The sequence below is a fragment of the Bradysia coprophila genome, unplaced genomic scaffold (assembly GCF_014529535.1).
Source record: "Bradysia coprophila strain Holo2 unplaced genomic scaffold, BU_Bcop_v1 contig_373, whole genome shotgun sequence".
NCBI classification, from domain to species: Eukaryota; Metazoa; Arthropoda; class Insecta; order Diptera; family Sciaridae; genus Bradysia; species Bradysia coprophila.
In genome coordinates this window covers 2,125,559-2,145,685 of record NW_023503632.1, presented here as the reverse complement: position 1 = coordinate 2,145,685, position 20,127 = coordinate 2,125,559, and the positions used below count along the sequence as shown (strand labels likewise).

Below are 20,127 nucleotides of genomic sequence, written 5' to 3'. Positions count from 1 at the left end.
AAAGACTAGATGTATTTTCATAGTTTTTTTTTCGATTTTCAAGGATTTTCTTGAACCTTTTAAAAGATTAAGGATTTTCTCCGATTTTGAGGATTTTCTCCGATTTTGAGGATTTTCTTTTGTAAAAATAGAGGGTTTTCTAAGGGTTTTCTCACTACTTAAGAGAATATATTCAAGAGAATAAATGTTACCTTGCCTTAAGAGTCTTATTTCCGAAAAATTGAGGAATTTGATCGTTCGTCAAGCGAGTCGGGCGGTGGGTTTTGATTTTGATTTTGAAAAACCCTTATAGTTTAAAAACCAAATTTATTTTAATATACCGTTGCTTGTTGCTTATTTTACTGAAGACAGGACAGGGTATTTATACCACCAACAGTTAAATTGAAAGGAGATTTATTTAAAAAGAAATTATTTACGATTTCCATTAGAGCACCGAAGAAGAGTGGCAGAAATTGTTTTTCGTTCGGGCTGGACTATTCATCGGAAGTAACTTAATTTTTGTGGTATTCGGAAGTGGCCACATTCGAAAATGGAATCGAATTGGCAATGAAGGGACTGCTGCTACAGTCGATGATAATTCAAATAATGCCGAAATAAATATTTTTCTCGATGTTTCAAGTAATTCGAATGCTCAAAACAAACCAAGGCTGTATACCCAAAGTATACAGCCTTGAAAACAAACGAGGTATTGAAAACGTGTTTTGGTCCTAGTTTTCATTGACAGATGCAGCAATTGCGACCAAAACACGTTTTCAATGCCTCGTTTGTTTTGAGCAGAAGGAAATGCAGAAGAAACAAAAGAATCTCAAGTTCTTTCATTTTTCTTCTTCAAAAATTGAGTTACGTTAGCGAAAGTGAACCGAACACCAAAATCATTTTACCTGTACGTAATTTCGTAGCACAGCTGCGCAATGAGATGAGTCTTGAAGTTTTGACATAATACAGGTAACTGATATAATACACAGGTGAGAGACAGGTAAAAGGTAATTAGTTGCTGTTACTAAGCAAAACTGAAAAGACGTAATCATGGCACCAGTTTTGGGATATTGGGATCTTCGAGGACTCGCTTCGACTATTCGCAACTTGTTGCATTACAAAGAAGCTGAATTCGAAGATAAGTTGTATACGATCGGAGCGGCACCCGAGTACGACGGCTCGGGTTGGTTGAACGATCGACCAATATTAGGTCTTGATTTCCCCAACCTACCATATTACTCTGATGGGGATATCAAATTGACTCAGGTACATTAAATGGTTTTGAATGTAAAATTGAATGCCGCAAAAATTACTGGAACTTTGTACGAACACTCGTTTAGAGTACGACGATTTTACGTCATTTGGGAAGGAAATACGGTTTGGTCGGTGACAACGAAGCTGAAACACTGCGCATCGAATTGGCTGAACAGCAAGCAATCGATTTACGCTATGGATTGATACGTATGGTGTATTTCAATCCGAATTACGAAACAGACCGAGAGGCTTATCTGAAACGATTACCCGATTTGATCGCAGAAATTGAAAAATTTCTGGGTACAAATCAATGGGTTGCTGGCGATAAATTGACTTACGTCGACTATCTTTTATACGACGCTCTCGACTTTAATCGGTTATTCAGCCCAGACGCTTTTCAAGATGCAGCTGTTGTTAACAACTATCTTACTCGTTTTGAGAATATTCCTCAAATGAAGGCTTACATGACAAGCGGTAAATATAAGAAATTTCCCATCTTCGGTCCTATGGCTGCATGGGGTGGACAAAGCGAGTGATTGCACTCGACAAAATTTTGCAAAGAATATTGGTCATCATCACAAATAGAATAGTATTTTGCATAACAAGGGGCGAAAGTAAAAAAATTCAAACGTGTGAAGTTTGCAGCCCGCGCCGCAGGCAAGGGCGGCAATCACACGATTTGAATTTTTTTACTTTTGCCCCGAGTGATGCATACTATTTTTTATGCCAAATACTGCGGAAGATTTGTATTTTCGGTCCGAAACAAAACATAATTTTAATTAAACTGTTGAGTTATCAACAAAATTTGCTGTAGAAATACCAAAATGCCGAAAAGCGCGGGGGTCCAGGGGGCGGCAGCCCCCTGGTATAAAAATAAAAACAATTTAACAAATGAAATTACTGTAAACATACATTCACTTGCTCACAAAACATTTGGCTATCGTCAACACAACACTACACTCAATGCGTACTTTCAATCAAGTGAACATGTGTTTTCGAGACATATGAGGACCGAAAGTAAAATGATGACAGTGACATTTACTTTCGGCCCGCAAATACGCAAGCCCACGGGGCGAAAGTAAAATGATGACAGTAACATTTACTTTCGGCCCAAGGCCTGAATTTTTTTACTTTCGGTCACCATTTGAGGACCGAAAATACAAACTTTCGCAGTGTTTGGCATAAAAAGCAATTTTCATGTGTCGGGGCCGAAAATGAAGGAGTTTCGAGATTTTTCTCGGGTTGTCGACCCCTTACATGAAATTTTTTTTGAGTATCTGTTTTGGACGATTGATTTTAGGCACTTTCGCACTCTCGTGAAATTGCCTAAAAACAATCGTCCAAAACAGATACACAATAGTTATTTGTGTATCTGTTTTGGACGATTGTTTTTAGGCAATTTCGCGAGTTGTAGCCCGAACGAAGTGAGGGCTACATGCGAAAGTGCCTAAAATCAATCGTCCAAAACAGATACTCAAAAAAATTTTCATGTAAGGGGTCGACAACCCGAGAAAAATCTCGAAACTCCCCCATTTTCGGCCCCGACACATGAAAATAACTATTATCTACCTCTCTACAGAACAGTATTTAATACACCTCTAGTCACAACAATTAATGATCCAGGGAAAGCACAAAGCACTGTTTTACAGTGTGAATGAATCAATATGTTTGTCAACTTTTATCGAATTAAAAATTTTCCGCAAAAATTGAATTTTCTGTTTTATTCTTCACGATTATTCTGCTTTATCATAGTTGTCAGATGTAGACGTAGGAAAATTGAATTTTTCGTTTACTTATAACTTACTAATTATTGACATAGGTGGGTAAGTTGTGGTGCTGTAAATCGCACGTAAATCTAAATTATGAATCATGAAAATACAGTCAGGTCAGACACAGTGCAATGTCAGCATAAAATTGTTTCAGCTGTTTTGATTGTTTGTGTGGATCAGCTGAAAAACAGCGAAAGCAAATATATGCTGAAATTTCACTTCTTCTGACTGTGGGAAACTTTAATTTATTGTCAACGAACAACAATCTCAACCGTCTCAACATTAGATAACATTTTTGGTTGAAAGTCATGAAAGTGTATTTAATGGGAAAACTGTGAAACAAAATATCCATAAAAAGAACAGTTTGCTCGTGGCAAAACTTTCGCAAAGCAAATCAGCAAAATTTAAAATTTTCTATTCAAATTCAAGGTTTCAGCTGAATGAAAAATCATTGCAGAATCATTGATGAAAAGAAACTGTTTTATGAACGTCTCACATTTGTTGAAAACAATTTCTGTTATACTTCCTTGTTCCTTAAACGGAATTAACTTTATGCATTGAACTCCTCTTATACCAGACTATGACTCAACCTTTCGCATACATAAACAGAAATTCATCCAACACGCAGTCAATGCACGTATATCCAACATACGTTAAGATATTATATTCTAACGCAAAATACTGTAAATACAGGATGGGTGGTGATAACATGCGAGGGTAGTCGATTTCCAAAAAGCGAAATGGTATGAGAATCCTTGTATATCGATTGTTCCCATGTTCTATGTTCTAACAAAACCGAACATTTTCCACATCGAAATGTGTGCGAAACACTCGTTCATCGGTTTTTCCTTTCGTAGTTTTCTCGACATTTTTCCGACTTATTTTAACGCAAGTAAATCATATATCGCGCAGTTCTTTTTCTGACTATAAAGTGGTAACATACAACCCACGGAGATCCGATTGCCGTGTACAATACAAGAAAAAAGTGTAGTGGAAACATTAAAGAAAAGAAGAAATATTTTTGTGCATACCGCCCCGCCCTAAGAACAGTAGAATTTAATTTAATTTCAATTTGTTTTTCTTACATTTAAAATAGTGGTTCAGGGTTGAATTTGTTAAATTAATTTCAATATCGCTGTCGGTTGTGTTACATTCGATACGAGTAAAATTGTTGCTATTGATTTTCGATTGCGACTTTTGTGGATATAATATTTGAAACGAACGTCTGGAACAAAAACATTTCCCATCAAAATGCTTATTGGATTAGTTAGAGATTCTGTTATGCAGTGTTTCTGCCACACATGCAGAGCACCAGTTTTACCGGCAGGTAATGATAAAAAAAAAATATTCCAAAATAAATGAAGAAGAAAGGAAGTCGTCTGAACGTCATAAAATTTCATTACCAGCGGCGATAATATCCTTACGATCTACAAGTGAGTCATTTTGGAAAGGAACTATTTATCTCGGAGACAATGTTTAGGAATGTAAATCAAAAATTGAATCATAGTAATATAAGGGAATGACTGGGATGATGGTAATTTATTGATACGTACATTATGTATCGGTGTTACAAAAAAATCAGCTGAGGATTGCCGTGTGTTATTCACATTATATCATGTAAGGCGTGTTTCTTTTTTATATAACAAAGAAGTTATTTCGTACACTCGGATGTGCTTGTGCATATACCGGCTCTATGATTCATTTTGATGAGAATCGGAAGCAACAGAAGGGATAAAAATTAATAGGATTTTGGTATATAATTTCGTTACCAGTTACTGTAATAAAGTTTCTGGAGACGGAATAATTTCACGTTGGTAAATGGAGACTGTTGGAGCGGAATGAACGGAATAATTTTGAAAGTATTTTCTGAAATATCTGCCCAAAGAAATTGAAAGATGACTCACGTACGGCACTCTCCGAGGGGCAAATAAATAGAGAAAATTGTGAAAAAACCCTTTTGTTCTCGAAAGAAAACCCTTTTTTTTAAATCCTCATAATCGTTGAAATCCCCAAAAAAATTGTTTAAATTTTAAGGAATTTACTGAAAATCAAAGAAACATCCTTAAAAATCCTGTGAAAATGCCGGATTAATTTGATATTACCAAAAAATACTTTCGAATCCCAGAAAATCCTTTCTTTTTTAAAGAAAATCCTTTTGCACTCAAAATTTAAGTGTTTGCTATATGAGTCAAACGGTTATTTGTTTACCAAGGGGAAACAATAGGAAATCCTAACAAGAGCGAAAGTTTGCGTCTAGAGCGAAGCGATGGCCAAAACTATCTCGAGTTGGAATTTCCTATTTTCTCCCCGAGGTGAACACGTAATTTTCGTGGCGTGAATAACCGTTTTGATCCACGAAATAGACACATCAATTTGTTTTACCATTTTTCAAAATCAACAAAAAGTGACAGTTTGTAATGAGAAATAGTTATTATCGTATCTGTTGTGGACGGTAGATTTTTGTAACCCATACGAGGTGAGGGCGACAAGCGAAAGTGCCTAAAATCAACCGTCCGAAATGTATGTCCAAGGCATGAAAAAGCTCTTGTTTGTCATGGGTAAAACAAGAGCTGAAAAAATGGAAATTTTCTCACCTGAACTGTCATCGGAGAGAAAGCGTCAAGAAAACACAGCAATTGAGTGGAGAAAATAAGATTATTCACGCCGCACGGGTGAAAAATACTTCACTTCCATGGTTTTCATATACTTATTTTGAATACACTCTAGTGCAGACGGTTAGACCTTCTTTTGAAAATCTATGAAGGAATGACGAACTGACTGCATGAAGAAAAGAACGTTTTTATTGAGCAAAAAAAAGACTGCTCACAATAATAACGCAGCCAGTAAAAAATCGATCTTTTCTTTCAAGAAAAGAACCCATCGGTTAATGGTTTAATGCAATTAATTAGTTAATAATGAGTTTCTTTTTCTTCAATACTTCCAGTGGGCAATCGATCAGCATTATTTAAAAAACCTACAAAAGTTCGATCCATTCAGCCAAAAGCGACGAAGAAAGTCAAGTTTATAAGTGAGTATGATTATGTTGTAGCATGTTGATAAGTTAATTATATGTTGATTTGATGACTAATATACGTTAAAATTACCATTCGACAACACAAATTTTTTAAAAATGTTATTGACAACGCCGGAAACTTTGCGCAAGGTCACTAGTAAATCACGCAACATTTAAAAGCTCTCCCATGCATATATGTTTTACGAACGGAAGCCAGGGTGAACGATGTATGGAAAATCGTACGAAAATCAATTCCCGATAGGTCATGAATCAAAACACATTTTGGATGGGTTAATTTATAGCAATTTTCTAGGGTGTAATGAATTCAAACATTTTTTCGGATTGGGCCGGCAATTGTTGTGCACTATCGATTTGGACGAAATTGTACTCTGATGGGGACAAAAATGTTTTCTTTTTTTGGAATGTAGGCAAGGATTCTAAGAGATCCCAAGAGTTAGGATGAAAGCCCTCCTGATCTTAAGGGTACTATATGATACTATATGTCAAGGTGAAATTGACAACTCGAAAAATAACCTAATGTGATGGTAATCTATGAGTTGTCGTTTTATAATTATGGTTGACACGTGATTGGGTCTTTCACCATTAACGACATTCCTACATTTCCGCGCACTCCTAAAAAATATTTCGTTGCCCAGTGACTCTTAGCCGCTACAAATGTGTGTCGCCAGAAAATCAGTTTTGAAACAACTAATTCTTCTTCAGATCCCGTTATACGTTCATTGAATAGAATTTCCCTTTTCTTGATTTTACGCGATGTGAGCCACTTTTTTCTATACCTTTGAATTACTTGTAAGTAAATACAGACAACCTTTATAGCTTTATTTTAGCTCGTAATGTTCTTAACTAACCGCAAACAATATAAATAACTCATTCTTATGGCTTCACACTCAAATAATCTAGAAGGGTTGCTTACACCCCACACCAAGCAAAGTTTCAAATTACAAGTGAATAGAGGAAATTTCCTGATTTTTTAATAAAATTTTCAAATCTTCATTTCGCTTTACAGTCGGCGACTTTCAAATGAGTGATGTATTTCGTTTCAGCTGTTTTTTAGCTGAGCCAATCAAAAACAAATATGATTTTACATCTTTACGGTTTTACTATTATCACGCGCATGAGTTCACCCGTATAATAGTAGATTACATTGGATGCTGCGGAGGTAGTTCATTACATGAGGGATCAATTTTGTGATACGAGCCGAACTCACAAGTGTGGTTATAAGCAACAAGCTTTGGAAACGGTTATTTTGACAAGTGTAGAGTTTGCATATCCGAGCCGAAGGCGAGGTATGCAACTACACGAGTCAAAATGACCGTTTCCAAAGCGAGTTGCTTAAAACCACATGAGTCAGTTCGCGAGTTCACAAAATTGATTCCGAGTGTAATGAACTACCAAGCAGCATTCAATGTAATCTACTATTATACATCACTTGTGATGTAATGAAAAAGTTCTCATATGTAACGACCGCTTTCCGTGGGTGGGAAATGTACGTGTAATAACAATATTCCGGGTGGATAGGCAATAAATAAGCATTACAACATTTATGTGTATGAGTGCATCAGCTGAAAAACAGCAGAAATGAGATGCGTCACTCGTTATAAAGTGGCTGACTGTTACACTCACGGAATTTTGAAAACCAACCCATTTTCTGTTTTGTGGTTTACTGGTTTTTTGTGAATTTTGCATGCATTTTTATATGGAGAAATCAAAAACTCGAGTAAAACTCAGAAACAGAAAATGTGTCGGTTTTCAAAATTCCGTGAGTGTATGCCCTTCAAAATTAATAATTGGTTTAATTTTCAATGAGTTATGATTTTGATGCAGTAGAAAAATGGTTAGGATTTTATATCGCGGGTTTCCGACCAGAAACTGAATTTCCCATTAGAAATACTTTTTAGCTCTTTTAGACAGGTAAATCAACACCACAGATAATGTAAAGTTAATTCCCGCGGTCATAGTTTTAACACTAAATATAAATAACAGTAGCCAGTAGCCACACAGTGCTCCGCATATTTTCGTATCGGTAACCAACGCACTTCAAGCGAAAGTGCTTCGAGTGAAAGCTGCCAAACACTATTTTGTATGAAAAGATTTTATTCCAAATTATTTTACAGTGCCAAAATTTGTATGATTCACTGTCCAGTTTCGGTACTCTATTTAGAGTAGAGCTCATGCTTGAAGTGCGTTGCTGTAACTGATATTTTATTTATGCCTGTAAACTTTATCTTCTACAGTTCTATGCCTATAGATCTTTTCTGTGCATCACCATGTGTTTTAAAGTTTGAGTTTGGTAAAAAGATTAATTGAATTCGACTCTGTGTCTGTAACGACGATGTCCATTGGATTGATCAATATGCTGTGTAATTTAAGCAACTTAGAAGTCACATTTTTAACGAATACAATTCAATTGATGCTGTTCAATCCACATGATATATATACATACGTAAATTTCGTAACATTAGCAATGCATGTGGATTGTATGAGGAGAAAATTGGATTGTAATTGTAACGTCATATTTTTCATCAACTGTACACGAAAAATCTATTTTGAGGACATCACAACTCAAGATGGTAAGACATGATAATTCTTGTTTGCTTTAAAAGCCTGTTCAAAAGTTCTATTTTATTCGAACTTTATCCACTTCGCACATAACATCATTTTCTATGCTACGTAAGTAGAAATTTCAATAGTTCTGTGGTGAGAATTAAAATGTCGCCATCCTTTTTTCGGAGTTTTTCTCGTAATTTAGGCCCTCAGTATGAAAAGTTGTATACGCATCTGTTGTGGACGGTTTATTTTAGGCACTTCGTTCGGGCTATAACTCGCGAAATTACCTAAACTATATGAATTAATGTCCAACGAGAATATTCTACCTTTCTACCTAAAATATACCGTCCACAACAGATACGTAAATAACTATTGCTTTACTCTGGTAAATGTTGAGCTTTTCTTGGATCTAGCGGCTTTCTTGGAACAACGCCGCTAGATCCAAGAAAAGCTCAACATTTACATGAACGGCGAAGAAACAAAACCCACAATTTACTCTGGTAAATATCCATTTGAATTGCCTTAGAGTGAATGTGGTTCGTTAAATAGATCGCTGACGTTAGTAATTTTATGACGAAATGTATAAATATGCTAGAAATGTAACAGAATTACACAAAATCACATTACATCTATATGTAAATCTGTTTGAGCTTTCCAAACAGCTAATTTCGTATGAAGCCTTTTGGACAGTATTACATTGCGCTTAATTCTGAGAAGCGGTGTTAGAGAGAGATCATTGAGAGAAGTCAATTTCTTTCAAAAACAGCGTTAATGTTGTTATGGTTCTGAAAATAGTGATTTCGAGTCATTTTTGTTTGTTTGTATGAGTAATTGCTGTCGTGAGAGATCTCTCCTGATTGCACTACCAACATTTGACTCATAATAATAAGATCAAATTTAATAGATTGTATTTAGATCGAAGTCATCACAGTCACCCGTCCTATTAATTATTGTGTTGTGCGTTTTAAGTAAAACCATTTTTTAATTTTGATTTCTTTTATATTAATCGTGTGATCGTAAGATATTCTTCCATCCAACGAAAATGGATATAAAATGTGATGAAGGTAAATGAAAGAAGAATTTTTACTAAAAAACTAAACCGCCAAATTTCGGCCATAAAAATGGTTTCCGATGACAAATTGAATTCGTAACTCGTAATGAAACAATACGATTAATTAGGCGCAGAGCCAAGCATAAAGCTTAAATTAATTTTTTTTCAACTGCTTCGTTGATTCGAACACAAAGGTAATAACATGAAAAGGCGACAAATTGATTCCATTTTTTTTCTGTGGCACAGCGGTATGGTTGCGTGACTAGACGTCACGACTAGACATGTGTCTGATTCTGTACTATTTATATATTATGCCGACGAAAGGTTGCATGGGAAATAATTGATTCTTTTCCTACACACTGTGAGACTCTTATAATGCGGGGAAGGTACGCTGAATTGAATCATTCATTTAAAAACTGATGATCACCATCAATTCCATATAAGTTTCAATTTCGTTAAATTGTTTATTTTCATCAATTCGCTCCTTTATTTCCTTTTAATTAGCAGCAACATACGGTTTATTTCCTTAAAATTTTACTTCGGATATTGACGAACGTATTGCCTTAACCAACATAAAATATCCATCATACACCGTGCGTGTTTCGTTGGCGGGCTAAAATGGTTAAAGTAAATATTTCATGACAGCGACACGTATTAAACGTAATAAAAGGCAGCTTAACACCGACCACTCTTCTACGTCTTTGAAATGAAATAGGAAATTCTTGGGTGCGAAATTCGTCATTTTATCTTTTTTATATATAGCTCAAAAAAAAAACTCTTAAAAATATTAGGTATACAAAAACACCCATTTCAAGTGCTGGGTTAACTGGTTAGGTAACAACAAAAAGCAGAAGTGGTTGTTCATGTTCAACATAAAATAATTATTGATTTTTTCAGGACTTGATTCTATTTATAAAAACCTAATTTTGGTTTGTTTTCTATTCCTTCCTAGCCGTTTCGTAATTTTCGTATATATTTTCTTCTGTGTTGTGTTTGCTCAATTGTTTTGCGTCATGCAATTAATGGACTCGAAATGTAACTTTATATCAAGTTTAAGGACTTATTGGAGTTTACATTTCCATGAATATCGATCTTGATTTTACACACAGTTCATGTGCTGTCCAAGGCACTTAAATATCGACATAAAACAGCAATGAATTAATTACATTACAATATCGGTTTTGCTCTTTTGAATAATTTAATAAAAAAAGGAACAAAAATTATGTTTTTATATTCACTCGGCTATGAAACGTTTACGAATTTTCGGCATATCGAAGAAAATCACGCGATGTGTGTAATACAGTCTTTTCTTTCCGTGAAAGCTGGCATATTATTTGTGTATTATGCAATGCCGCAAAGCGGTTATTGTTTTGTTGCATTTATGCTAAAATGTTGCTTGATCGATATCTTCAACATAATGCTAGTCTAATCCTATCCACTTTGAATCAGCTGAGCTGCGGAAATTATTCTGAAAAAATTCTGCATCCGCTGTTTATGTAAAAGTAAGTAGAACCTAGCGTATTTACGGAGCCTATTTTTAGAGCCATGTCTTTACATTCGATGTATACGGTAGAAAGCTTACACAGTTAAACTTACAGTGGGAGGTGCGAAAAAACAGGAAAATTATGCACTTTTGTTTACTTTCTCGCCAGTAGATACTGATCGAACAAACAGACTTTCCTGAAACTCAAATTTTCTGATTTGTCTTGACAATACCTTTCATTTGAAACAGTCTTTGTATTTCCCTGTTTCCCTTCCGAAAACAGCGGGAAACAGGCAATCATGCCGACTTTCTTGAGACCCATAAAAAAATATGATTTTTAGGTTGTTGTTTACCTCTGGTTTGACCGCCCTAACTTTCGAGCGAATAAGCGCTGTCGCGACTCAAAGCTTCCCGTTCCAAAACAACGACCGAAGTTTGAAGGCAAGCTCCCGGAACAGTGTTTTTGTTTTGAGTTGTTTTACCTGTTTTGCCTGTCAAGTGAAAGTTATTGACGGGACTAAACAAAACATTTATTGGCGAGGCAATCAAAACTTCATATTTTCCTACTTTTCTTTTTTTTCCCGCACCTCACCGACTGAAATAATGAAATACATTCAACCCATTTGAGTTGTTGAATGCAGTAGTAGTCAATTATAAACTTAACACAATTCCACTTGATTCTCCTAACGTAAAGAGCATATTTCACAGTTTAAAAAAATGAAGAACTGTTACCGATTCCATTGTGTTTTAATATCGCTATGTTTATCCATATAGTGTTTCTATTGTGTTCAACGTTCTCATCGTGTCATTACTTTACAGCGAGTTTTAAGTTTTCACTAAATGTACTTGCTTCGGCATCAGAACTAGGTGCTATTATTTAACGTGTCGACAAATTGCTAAAGTCTTTTAAAGTTTAAAATGTTTTCAGTCGCAGACCTTGTGTCTTTCTCACTTTCTCGTTCTCATGTTCTTTAAATTATGCATTTAAAATTTTTGCGCAACATTTCGATCACCTGCACCCAGTGTTAACGCACTTATCCTACATCAACAACGCGGATTATAACGATTCTGACATGATACACCTCATACAGGTATGGTCTAATATCAACCCGGGAGCCGGGAGACAGATTTTTTGTAAACTCCCCCATTTTTATATTAGCGCAATATAAGTGAGAATAAATTGATTGGCTATTCCTTGTCCATAGTTTCTTTGCTTTAAGGGCCAGATTGAGTGAGAGCTTCGTCTTTCATCGGTCTCTGCAGTCTTAGAATCGAGAACTATTTCAAGTTGTTTCCATTGACGGTCGCTTTATTCTTCTATGATTCAATAAAACTCTCTTTTTTCCAGCAACCGAAATAAGATGCCAAGAAAAATCGAAAGGAGGTTTGAGCTACGAAGTTATTTTAGCCGAGCCAACGGGAAATGTGATAAACCCAGTCACAATTAGAAGTAATACGAAAGCGAATAAGAGTTTATCGAACGATGAAATCGCAAAGAAATTAAAGGAAGCCGAAGAACGTCGACTTGTAAGTGATGATGCGATTCTCCGATCCGAGGCTGAATTCGTTCAACTAATTTAAATGAACAAATTTCAGTCACTTGAAGCGAAGAAAATGGCTGACTGGACAGCAAAGGCGAGTAAAATCGAAGAGATTGCCCGAAAGAAGGACGAATTGAATATCGAGTTTATAAATCAAACGAAAGAGGCACTAGACGCGAAAATGGAGTATCATGTCGAGAAACGGGATGCTTTAATGAGTGATATGAAGAAAAAGTTAAAAGTGTGTACAGTCTATTCGGAGCGTCAACGAGTAAAGTAAACTTATATTATTTTTTTCATTTTTAGGATCATGCCGAAGAAATCGAAAAGAAACGGATTCTGTTGGAACAGCAAAAGGAATTGGAACGTGTGGCGATAGATGAAAAACATAAAGTCGCTGCTGCCATTCGAGATGAGAACATGAAAAAGATGTTGAATCATCTAAAAGAACACGTGAGTTGATACACATGCATGCAGTTACTCTGCCTCATAAATTTTGAAATTGACTCGATAGAATTCACTGCAAAAAATCCAGAATTTTCTCTGTGAAAATTGGGATACTTTTTGTGAATTTGTTATTGTGGAGATGATTTCTGATTAATTAGGCTTTGGTGGGGCTTTAAAAAAAAAGACTTGCCCGTTAATCTGTACATAAAACAATCTCAGGCATGATTCATAAAATTATCTTTTCATATTTTCTTACCAACTTTCTGTCGCTTCCACAATGACTAACCTCATCATAAACATAAAATATTACACCCCCAACATCTAATCACTAAACAACTTCACCGTGCCATCATTGTCATCTATCAGAACATAAATAAACTTGCCGAGGTAAAAATAACAGCCGACATCCGGGAAACCGAAAAATGTATGGAAATTAAACACATTTTCGACAACAAACTGTATGCGGCCGAGCAAAAGCGAGAAGAAGAAGTTAGAAAGAAGCTTGAAAAATTACGTGAACATGTAGGTGTTTTGAGATGATTGAAACATTTTGTTTGTTTTGCCGTTTTCCCTTTTATTTATTGATTTTGTTGAGCACGATCCTTTTTCGTACGTTTTTAGTTGTCATCGTTATAGTAAAGTAACCATTGACGCGAACTATGTATTACCAAGTTTCTTTCTTTCGTTTTTGTATTTTTCATTGGGAAATTTAATTCTGAAAATTCATAAAAAATATTCAAAAATTCGTTTTAGAATTTTCCAGAATAAAAATCCCCAATGTTATATCTTGTTGGAAGGAGTCATCCTACACAACCCATTTTATTGAGCTGTATCCGAAAAACGATATTTTCTAAATACATGACCTATTATACTAAATGTGTGAAAATTGCAAAATTTTAGTAAATATTCGAAATTTAGTGAAGTAAAACGAAATTAGATGAAACTTGACGAAATTATGTGAAATTTAACGAAATTCGGTGAAAGTTGAAGAAATTTGTGAAATTCAGTTTCGCAAATTTCACAAATAATAGGCCCTGATTAAGTAATTGAACTAGACACGTCATTTATACCCATGATTCCTACAACATTTATTCGATCTACGTATTCACAGTGGTTTTGTCGTGTTATTTATTCTCATGTGATGGCCCTAGATGAGTGAACAATTCGCATTGTTTTCAACATGTCCGTTTATCATATGCCTGCTTGATAATTCGACTAAATCGGACACTCGCACTAAATACTTTAAGCCAAGAAAGGAGTTCCCACAACGAAACTCCATGGATTTGTAAAATTTTGGTGTATTCGTTCCGCTAACTTTCTGGTTTTATCTATGTCATGACACGTCATCTCGTAAATTGTGTTAAAAAATTGCAGCTGTAGATGATACGTAAACGTGCTAGTTTTACTCTAAATTATCTACATTTTTGGGAGAAATCAGATCTTTATTCTGATTTTGAGGATAACCCAATAACTGAAAGAACATAAAAATCTTTAAAACTTCACCATCAATTGGCCATCTATAAAGGATGTTCACACTAAGCCAAGTGTGGGGGGGCTTTTATGATAGATATTGGAAAATTTCGAACAGGGGAATGGGTGACAAATAACGAAAATTTGTTCGCACTGCGACAACGGTGTCGTTAAAAAAATGCTACATTTGTAAGCTTAAAGTGTAAAATAGACCTAATTCAAATCTTTCTTCTGTTTTACTGTCAAGCTTGACCGAAGAACAAACGTAAAATTTGAAATAGGTCTCTACCGCTTTTACATTTTTTTTTATTCAATGCGCTCGACCTAATTTTATTAGCTGAAAAATAATTGCATGGATAGACATTCCGCCTATAGTTTACTCCCTGTCCCAAATGAATAAAAATAACGAACAATTTCCAACATACAACACGCGCGTGTCCAACGGACACTGTCCATTTATGTTTCAATTCCAATTAAAATATAAAATTTCATCTTCATCGCAGGAACGTCGTGCTGAAATCGTCCGTCAAAACAAAGCAAAGGCCACACAAATGGAAGGTATGGACGATGGAAAATGCGAAATGTCCAATTAAAATAAAACAAAAATTAATTTTGGATCTTCCCCGTTGTTAATTGAATGAAACAAAAAAAAATGGTTTCCCGTTTCGTTCATTCTCGTTTTGTTTCAAACTAAGTTTTCAAATGCATCGTGCGGGAATTTAAGATTTTTCATTTGAGATGAAAAAAAAAACCAAACAAAAATTGTCAACAAAAACACAATTATAATAACTATAAAACAAGATAAACGCTTTTGGTAAATGAATAAAATAATTTAAAAAAACAAAAATTTAATGTAACCGTTCGCCCATCATCAATTAATCGAATTCAAAAAGAAAATGTTAAGATATATCATGAGAACAGGAGAGCGTAGCTAATTACACTCGAAAATTAAAATTTTGTTGTATTAATTTTTATCCTTTAATTTTAGCCAGAATTTGTTTGTAAAATTACTGTAGTAAGCAATACAATATAAGTATAAATACACATATAATTACCTTAACCCATTCACAATATATATATTCATTTGTCTGATGTTATAAAGCTTTTGGCTTATGGACGTTATAGAAATAATCATATTTTGCTCAAAGAAAAGCGCTCATTTATAAGAGTGACACAAAACGCATTGACCGAAAAGACAGTAACATTTTTTTAAAAAGACCAAACTAAGGATAGGAAATGACTAAGTATTATTTTGGAAATGAAAAAATTAAAAATATGCGCTACAGAGCATCCTCTTTGGATGCTGCGACAGCGACAAACATTTTGGTAAAACAAAAACAATATTGAAACCTGTGGCGCTAAATTCTAAAAAGTAAAATAAAATTGGTGGAATCATGAGACCATTAGTGGATTACGTGCCGCACCTAATTTGCAAGTTTTTGATCTGACTAGTGCGAAAATTATAAACTGAGCCGAAAGAAAGCGTATGGGTGAAATGGGCTAAGCTCAGGGAGCTGGAGCAATTAAGGGCCTGAAAAAATTGACTAATGAGCCCTGGAAAATAACTATTTTCCGTACAAAATTTTTATAACTCGCTCCGCTCACTATTACTTTTTAGTCAATGGCAAAACGAATAATTCTGATGTGGTACGTAATGTCTGTTAGCGAGTGGTAAGCGCATAACTCAATGAAGCGGTAGGTTCAGCTAGAGTTAACCTTTTCCTCCTGGAAACTGTTGAAAAATTATTGTAAAAAAGGGATTTTGTGTAAAGCTATTACATAAAATAAGTCTTTACAACAGAAAACGAAAGTGTTGCTGCTTTAGAAAAGCTAAATGCACACACGCAATAAAATACCCTAATTTTTTTTTTGTTTTAGCGCCAGTATTTGCGAGAATATTATTGTAAAGCCAAATCACATATATTGTTAGACATTCTCACGCTGATAAGAACAAGTAAGAACAAAAGCCGGCAAAAGTTGAAAATCTAAAATTTAGTTGAAAATTAATGAAATAATGAGAAGTTAACTGTTATAAGAGGAAGAAAAACAAAACTTTTCACATTCTCCTAGAGCTATGTATTACATGCCGAACGCACCGAAGCAATTTATTAAATCTCTATAGGATTGATCGTAACTATTTTCTGTCCTAGAGAATTTCATGTAGGGACATTTGAGGTGTGTAAATTTGATAAATTTCATTCAATTGCAGTCCGCAATTTTTATTAAATTCTTGATTCAGTCGTTCTAAACATAAATCGTGAACTCATTAATGTAAATTTATACAAAAAGTTAGTCCAATCTGCTTATATATTTGTTTCACACAATTTAGGATTATTATGGTGCTTTGCTTTCGTTGAAATGCTTTTTGTTTGAGCTGAATTTTAACTATTAATATTTTGAGAATCCTTTTGGATTGGTTAATTATAGAGAATAGTCGGATTAAATTTTAAAGCAGGTTTAAAAGGAGAAAAAAAATCAAAACTACAAGATGCATAGTATTACCAGACAAAGTATTTGATTTTTCTAACAGTCTGTTTAGCAAAAAATGGGCTGCCTTTTGCATTAAGTATTTAGATTCTAATTTGAACCGAAGGCTGGCTTGGAAATAGATCACGTGGAAAGAACACCTTTTTTGTTTTGCGTATCGAACACGATTAGAAGAAGATATAGTCATTTATCAACTCGATTTTTCCAGTGTCGAAATAGTTATTTTCCTAACGCATGCTAAAATTCTCCGCCTCCGGCTCCGGCTCGTGCTGGAATTGAATTCCATAAAAAAGTTCATTTAGCATAAGTTGGTACCAACCAACAACGTCTTTCCAAAACAACGTTGAAAAGACGTGACGAAGTCGTGATATTTCAACACTAATTAGGAAAAGTACATTTCACGCCAGTATGTACCAGTGTCATAAAGTGAAACCTAACTAAAAAAAAGTTCTTTAAGGTGCACTATTACCCTGATTCTTTAATTTCCAGCCTCATCGATTAAATTAAAAATGTCGATTGATCTCCGAATAAACAATGCTATTTGATTGAAATGCACCTCGCTTAAATGATTGTACAAAAAAGTTTTTGATTTAAGATTAAATGAAAAACAGACATTTTAGACACAAAAAAAATAAACAAAATGTTAAGTGAATTAAATGATAAAAACCGCCACTCTGCTGCCTTTTATTAATCTATTGTCTACAATATATTCTTGTATTTTAATTTAAGGAAATTTTATGTAGCTAAAGAAAGAAGAACAAATTTGACGCGATGAAATAAGTGTAAAAAAAAAATTAAAAATATAATTTGAAAGTGAAAGAACAGGTAATTGAATCAATTGAGAAGAAGACAACCGAACATTTTGGATCCAAATTTTTTATCATTATGACAAATGTGTGCTTTATACTTTATAAACAAAAAAAAAAGTGAAAAAAAAAGAATTATTTTTGCATATTATAGTTCGTGGTATATATTGAAAGTATGCAAATCATTTTCTTTTCTGTTGTTTACATAATTAAAGCTTAAACAAATATTTTCTAATCAAATAATTCTTAAGAGGTAAACAAAAATGAAAAATTGTAATCAAACATCAATACAAAACAACAACAACAACAAAATATTGTCGTAAAATATAAACTATAAAATGCAAATGAATATATTTATATAAAAACTAAAATAAAAACAACAACAACAAAAAATTATATCAAGTTATATTAAGGGAATTCACGAAGTCAAATATACAAAAATATGCTCAGTATATTTTGTATATCAGATATACTATAGATTCTAGTACATCTTATAAATCTGTATAAGTTTGACAACTGTCACCTGAAAAAAAAATTGCATTTCTTACTCGACGGATTTTGATCAAATAAAATGCGAGTGTGTAGCGCGTGTTCTCTGAGGTCCGGCAAGGTAATTAGTTTTTCAATTTGACGAATATTTATCGAGCGATTAGACTTTGGAAACACGATAAGTCTCGCGTTTTTATTTCACTATATCGAGTTAATAGCGTATATCGAGTATAAACAACACACATCAGGCATGAGTATGACCATTTCATACAAAATAGTACTCTATTTGACAGCTGTCAACCTTGATCACTTTTGCTTGAAGTGCGTTGGTATAAATCGTATTTAAATGACAACTGTCAAATTTTTGACTCGACGGATTATCGTCAAACAAAATGCCAAAATGTTTTTTTACGTATGTCGAGCACCTCGTGTTTTCAAAGTCTTATCGCTCGGCAGATATTAGTCCGGTTAAAAAACCTTGCCGGACTCCTGAGATCACGCGCTACACACTCGCATTTTGTTTGATTAAAATCCGACGCGTAATTATTTTTTTTCAGGTGACAGCTGTCAAACTTATACAGTTTTAACTAGATTTACGAATTATACTGAGTATATTTCTCTACATTTGACTGCGTGAATTCCCCTAATAATTCATATAAAATAATCGCTTTTCATACACCAAAGAAAGGAAGACGAAACAAGAAATGATCAAAAAATTATAATTCAAACAAAATATCTATCTAAAATATCTAAGTAACAAAAAGAAACAATAGTTAGCTATTAACAATTAACAAAAATTAAACTCTAAAAAAAAATTCAAATTTGCAATACGAAATGAATTACTGTTGAACCAATAAATTGAAAGAAAAGCTGTGGGTGAAATTGTGCTTTGCATTGTATTTTGTGAATGATTAATGAGGAGGCATATTTATTATGTTCAACAAATTATGTCTATATTATAATACTTATCAAATACAAATTAGAAAGAGAGAGTTGGAGAGATGGATCTATTGATATAACCAACTATAATAACAAAACAACAGCAACAACAACAACTACACAAAAGAAAAAAGGAGGAAAATATCTTTTTTATCTCATTGGAACAATTATATAGTTTTTTCATTGCTTTAATATTTTGGTGTTTTATTTAACCCACCGACGACCCATTGAAAGAACTTGAAAGAGTTACAGGACTAATTACCACCTTCCAATTGAAATTTTCCGTTTTCTTTTTATTCTAAAGGCTCTAATCACAATCATATCATAAGACTATAAAGAACTAAATTTAACATTTCCACGAGTGGTTTTCCTTAGTTTAGTTAAATATGAATAGGACAGAGCCTAAGTCATCAAATGGTCTGGTTATGCTTTTAAATTACATATTTATGTCGTGGAGACCGACCCATAAGATCGAAACTTTTCGAATTCGATTTTATGGTTGATTCCAAGTCGAAACGTTTCGTAATAAGTATAAGATTCTCGTTCCGAACATCTTTCAAACCGTGATGATATTCGTTGGTACGAAATCTTTTTAGACCCGTACGAAGTACTGGGGTCTTATAGGTTTACGCATACGTTTGTAACATGTCGAATTGGACTCCCTGAGTAAGGGTAAACCTATTGTGGTTGTCCGTAGATGCCAAATCAGCGATTTCTAAAATTCTTTTTTTTCCGTTTATAGGGAATAAGTGTTTTAGGGTTTTTCGACGATATCTTCGGACAATTAAACAATTAAAATTGGATTACCGACTCGTAAGTTAAGACGTTGGAATG

At 34.2% G+C, this 20,127-nt stretch overlaps 2 protein-coding genes and 1 long non-coding RNA gene across 6 annotated transcripts in view; 2 read left to right on the top strand and 1 right to left on the bottom strand.

Moving 5' to 3' along the window:
* The first annotated feature begins 950 nt into the window (after window positions 1–950).
* Window positions 951–1,879, top strand: LOC119081985 (glutathione S-transferase Mu 1-like). Its single transcript, XM_037191306.1, has 2 exons — window positions 951–1,242; window positions 1,317–1,879. The coding sequence occupies exons 1-2, from the start codon at window positions 1,027–1,029 to the stop codon at window positions 1,764–1,766; spliced, it is 666 nt and encodes a 221-aa protein (XP_037047201.1). The 5' UTR covers window positions 951–1,026; the 3' UTR covers window positions 1,767–1,879.
* A 2,032-nt stretch (window positions 1,880–3,911) lies between these two features.
* Window positions 3,912–17,811, top strand: LOC119081979 (axoneme-associated protein mst101(2)). Of its 4 annotated transcripts, XM_037191292.1 has the most exons (7): window positions 3,912–4,326; window positions 5,944–6,027; window positions 12,463–12,641; window positions 12,711–12,896; window positions 12,962–13,108; window positions 13,469–13,624; window positions 15,076–17,811. In XM_037191292.1, the coding sequence occupies exons 1-7, from the start codon at window positions 4,251–4,253 to the stop codon at window positions 15,163–15,165; spliced, it is 918 nt and encodes a 305-aa protein (XP_037047187.1). In that variant the 5' UTR covers window positions 3,912–4,250; the 3' UTR covers window positions 15,166–17,811. The 4 variants fall into 4 exon arrangements, with proteins under 4 accessions (XP_037047187.1, XP_037047190.1, XP_037047189.1 ...); XM_037191295.1 differs by lacking the exon at window positions 13,469–13,624 and having other exon boundaries at window positions 3,916–4,326; XM_037191294.1 differs by lacking the exons at window positions 3,912–4,326; window positions 5,944–6,027 and adding an exon at window positions 9,448–9,644.
* LOC119081999 overlaps window positions 6,895–20,127 on the bottom strand; it is a 31,994-nt gene continuing 18,761 nt past the window's right edge. The window contains exons 2-3 of the long non-coding RNA XR_005088560.1: window positions 8,839–8,848; window positions 6,895–6,905 (exon numbers count right to left, since the gene is read on the bottom strand). This is a non-coding gene — a long non-coding RNA (uncharacterized LOC119081999). The remainder of the gene's footprint in view (window positions 6,906–8,838; window positions 8,849–20,127) is intronic.

Bases quoted from the DNA above. Each gene is read 5' to 3' on its own strand.
- LOC119081985 (XM_037191306.1), top strand. From the start codon at position 1,027: ATGGCACCAGTTTTGGGATATTGGGATCTTCGAGGACTCGCTTCGACT. The intron at 1,243-1,316 runs GTACATTAAATG...ACACTCGTTTAG, and splicing joins GGGATATCAAATTGACTCAG to AGTACGACGATTTTACGTCA.
- LOC119081979 (XM_037191292.1), top strand. From the start codon at position 4,251: ATGCTTATTGGATTAGTTAGAGATTCTGTTATGCAGTGTTTCTGCCAC. The intron at 4,327-5,943 runs GTAATGATAAAA...CAATACTTCCAG, and splicing joins AGCACCAGTTTTACCGGCAG to TGGGCAATCGATCAGCATTA. The intron at 6,028-12,462 runs GTGAGTATGATT...TCTTTTTTCCAG, and splicing joins GAAGAAAGTCAAGTTTATAA to CAACCGAAATAAGATGCCAA.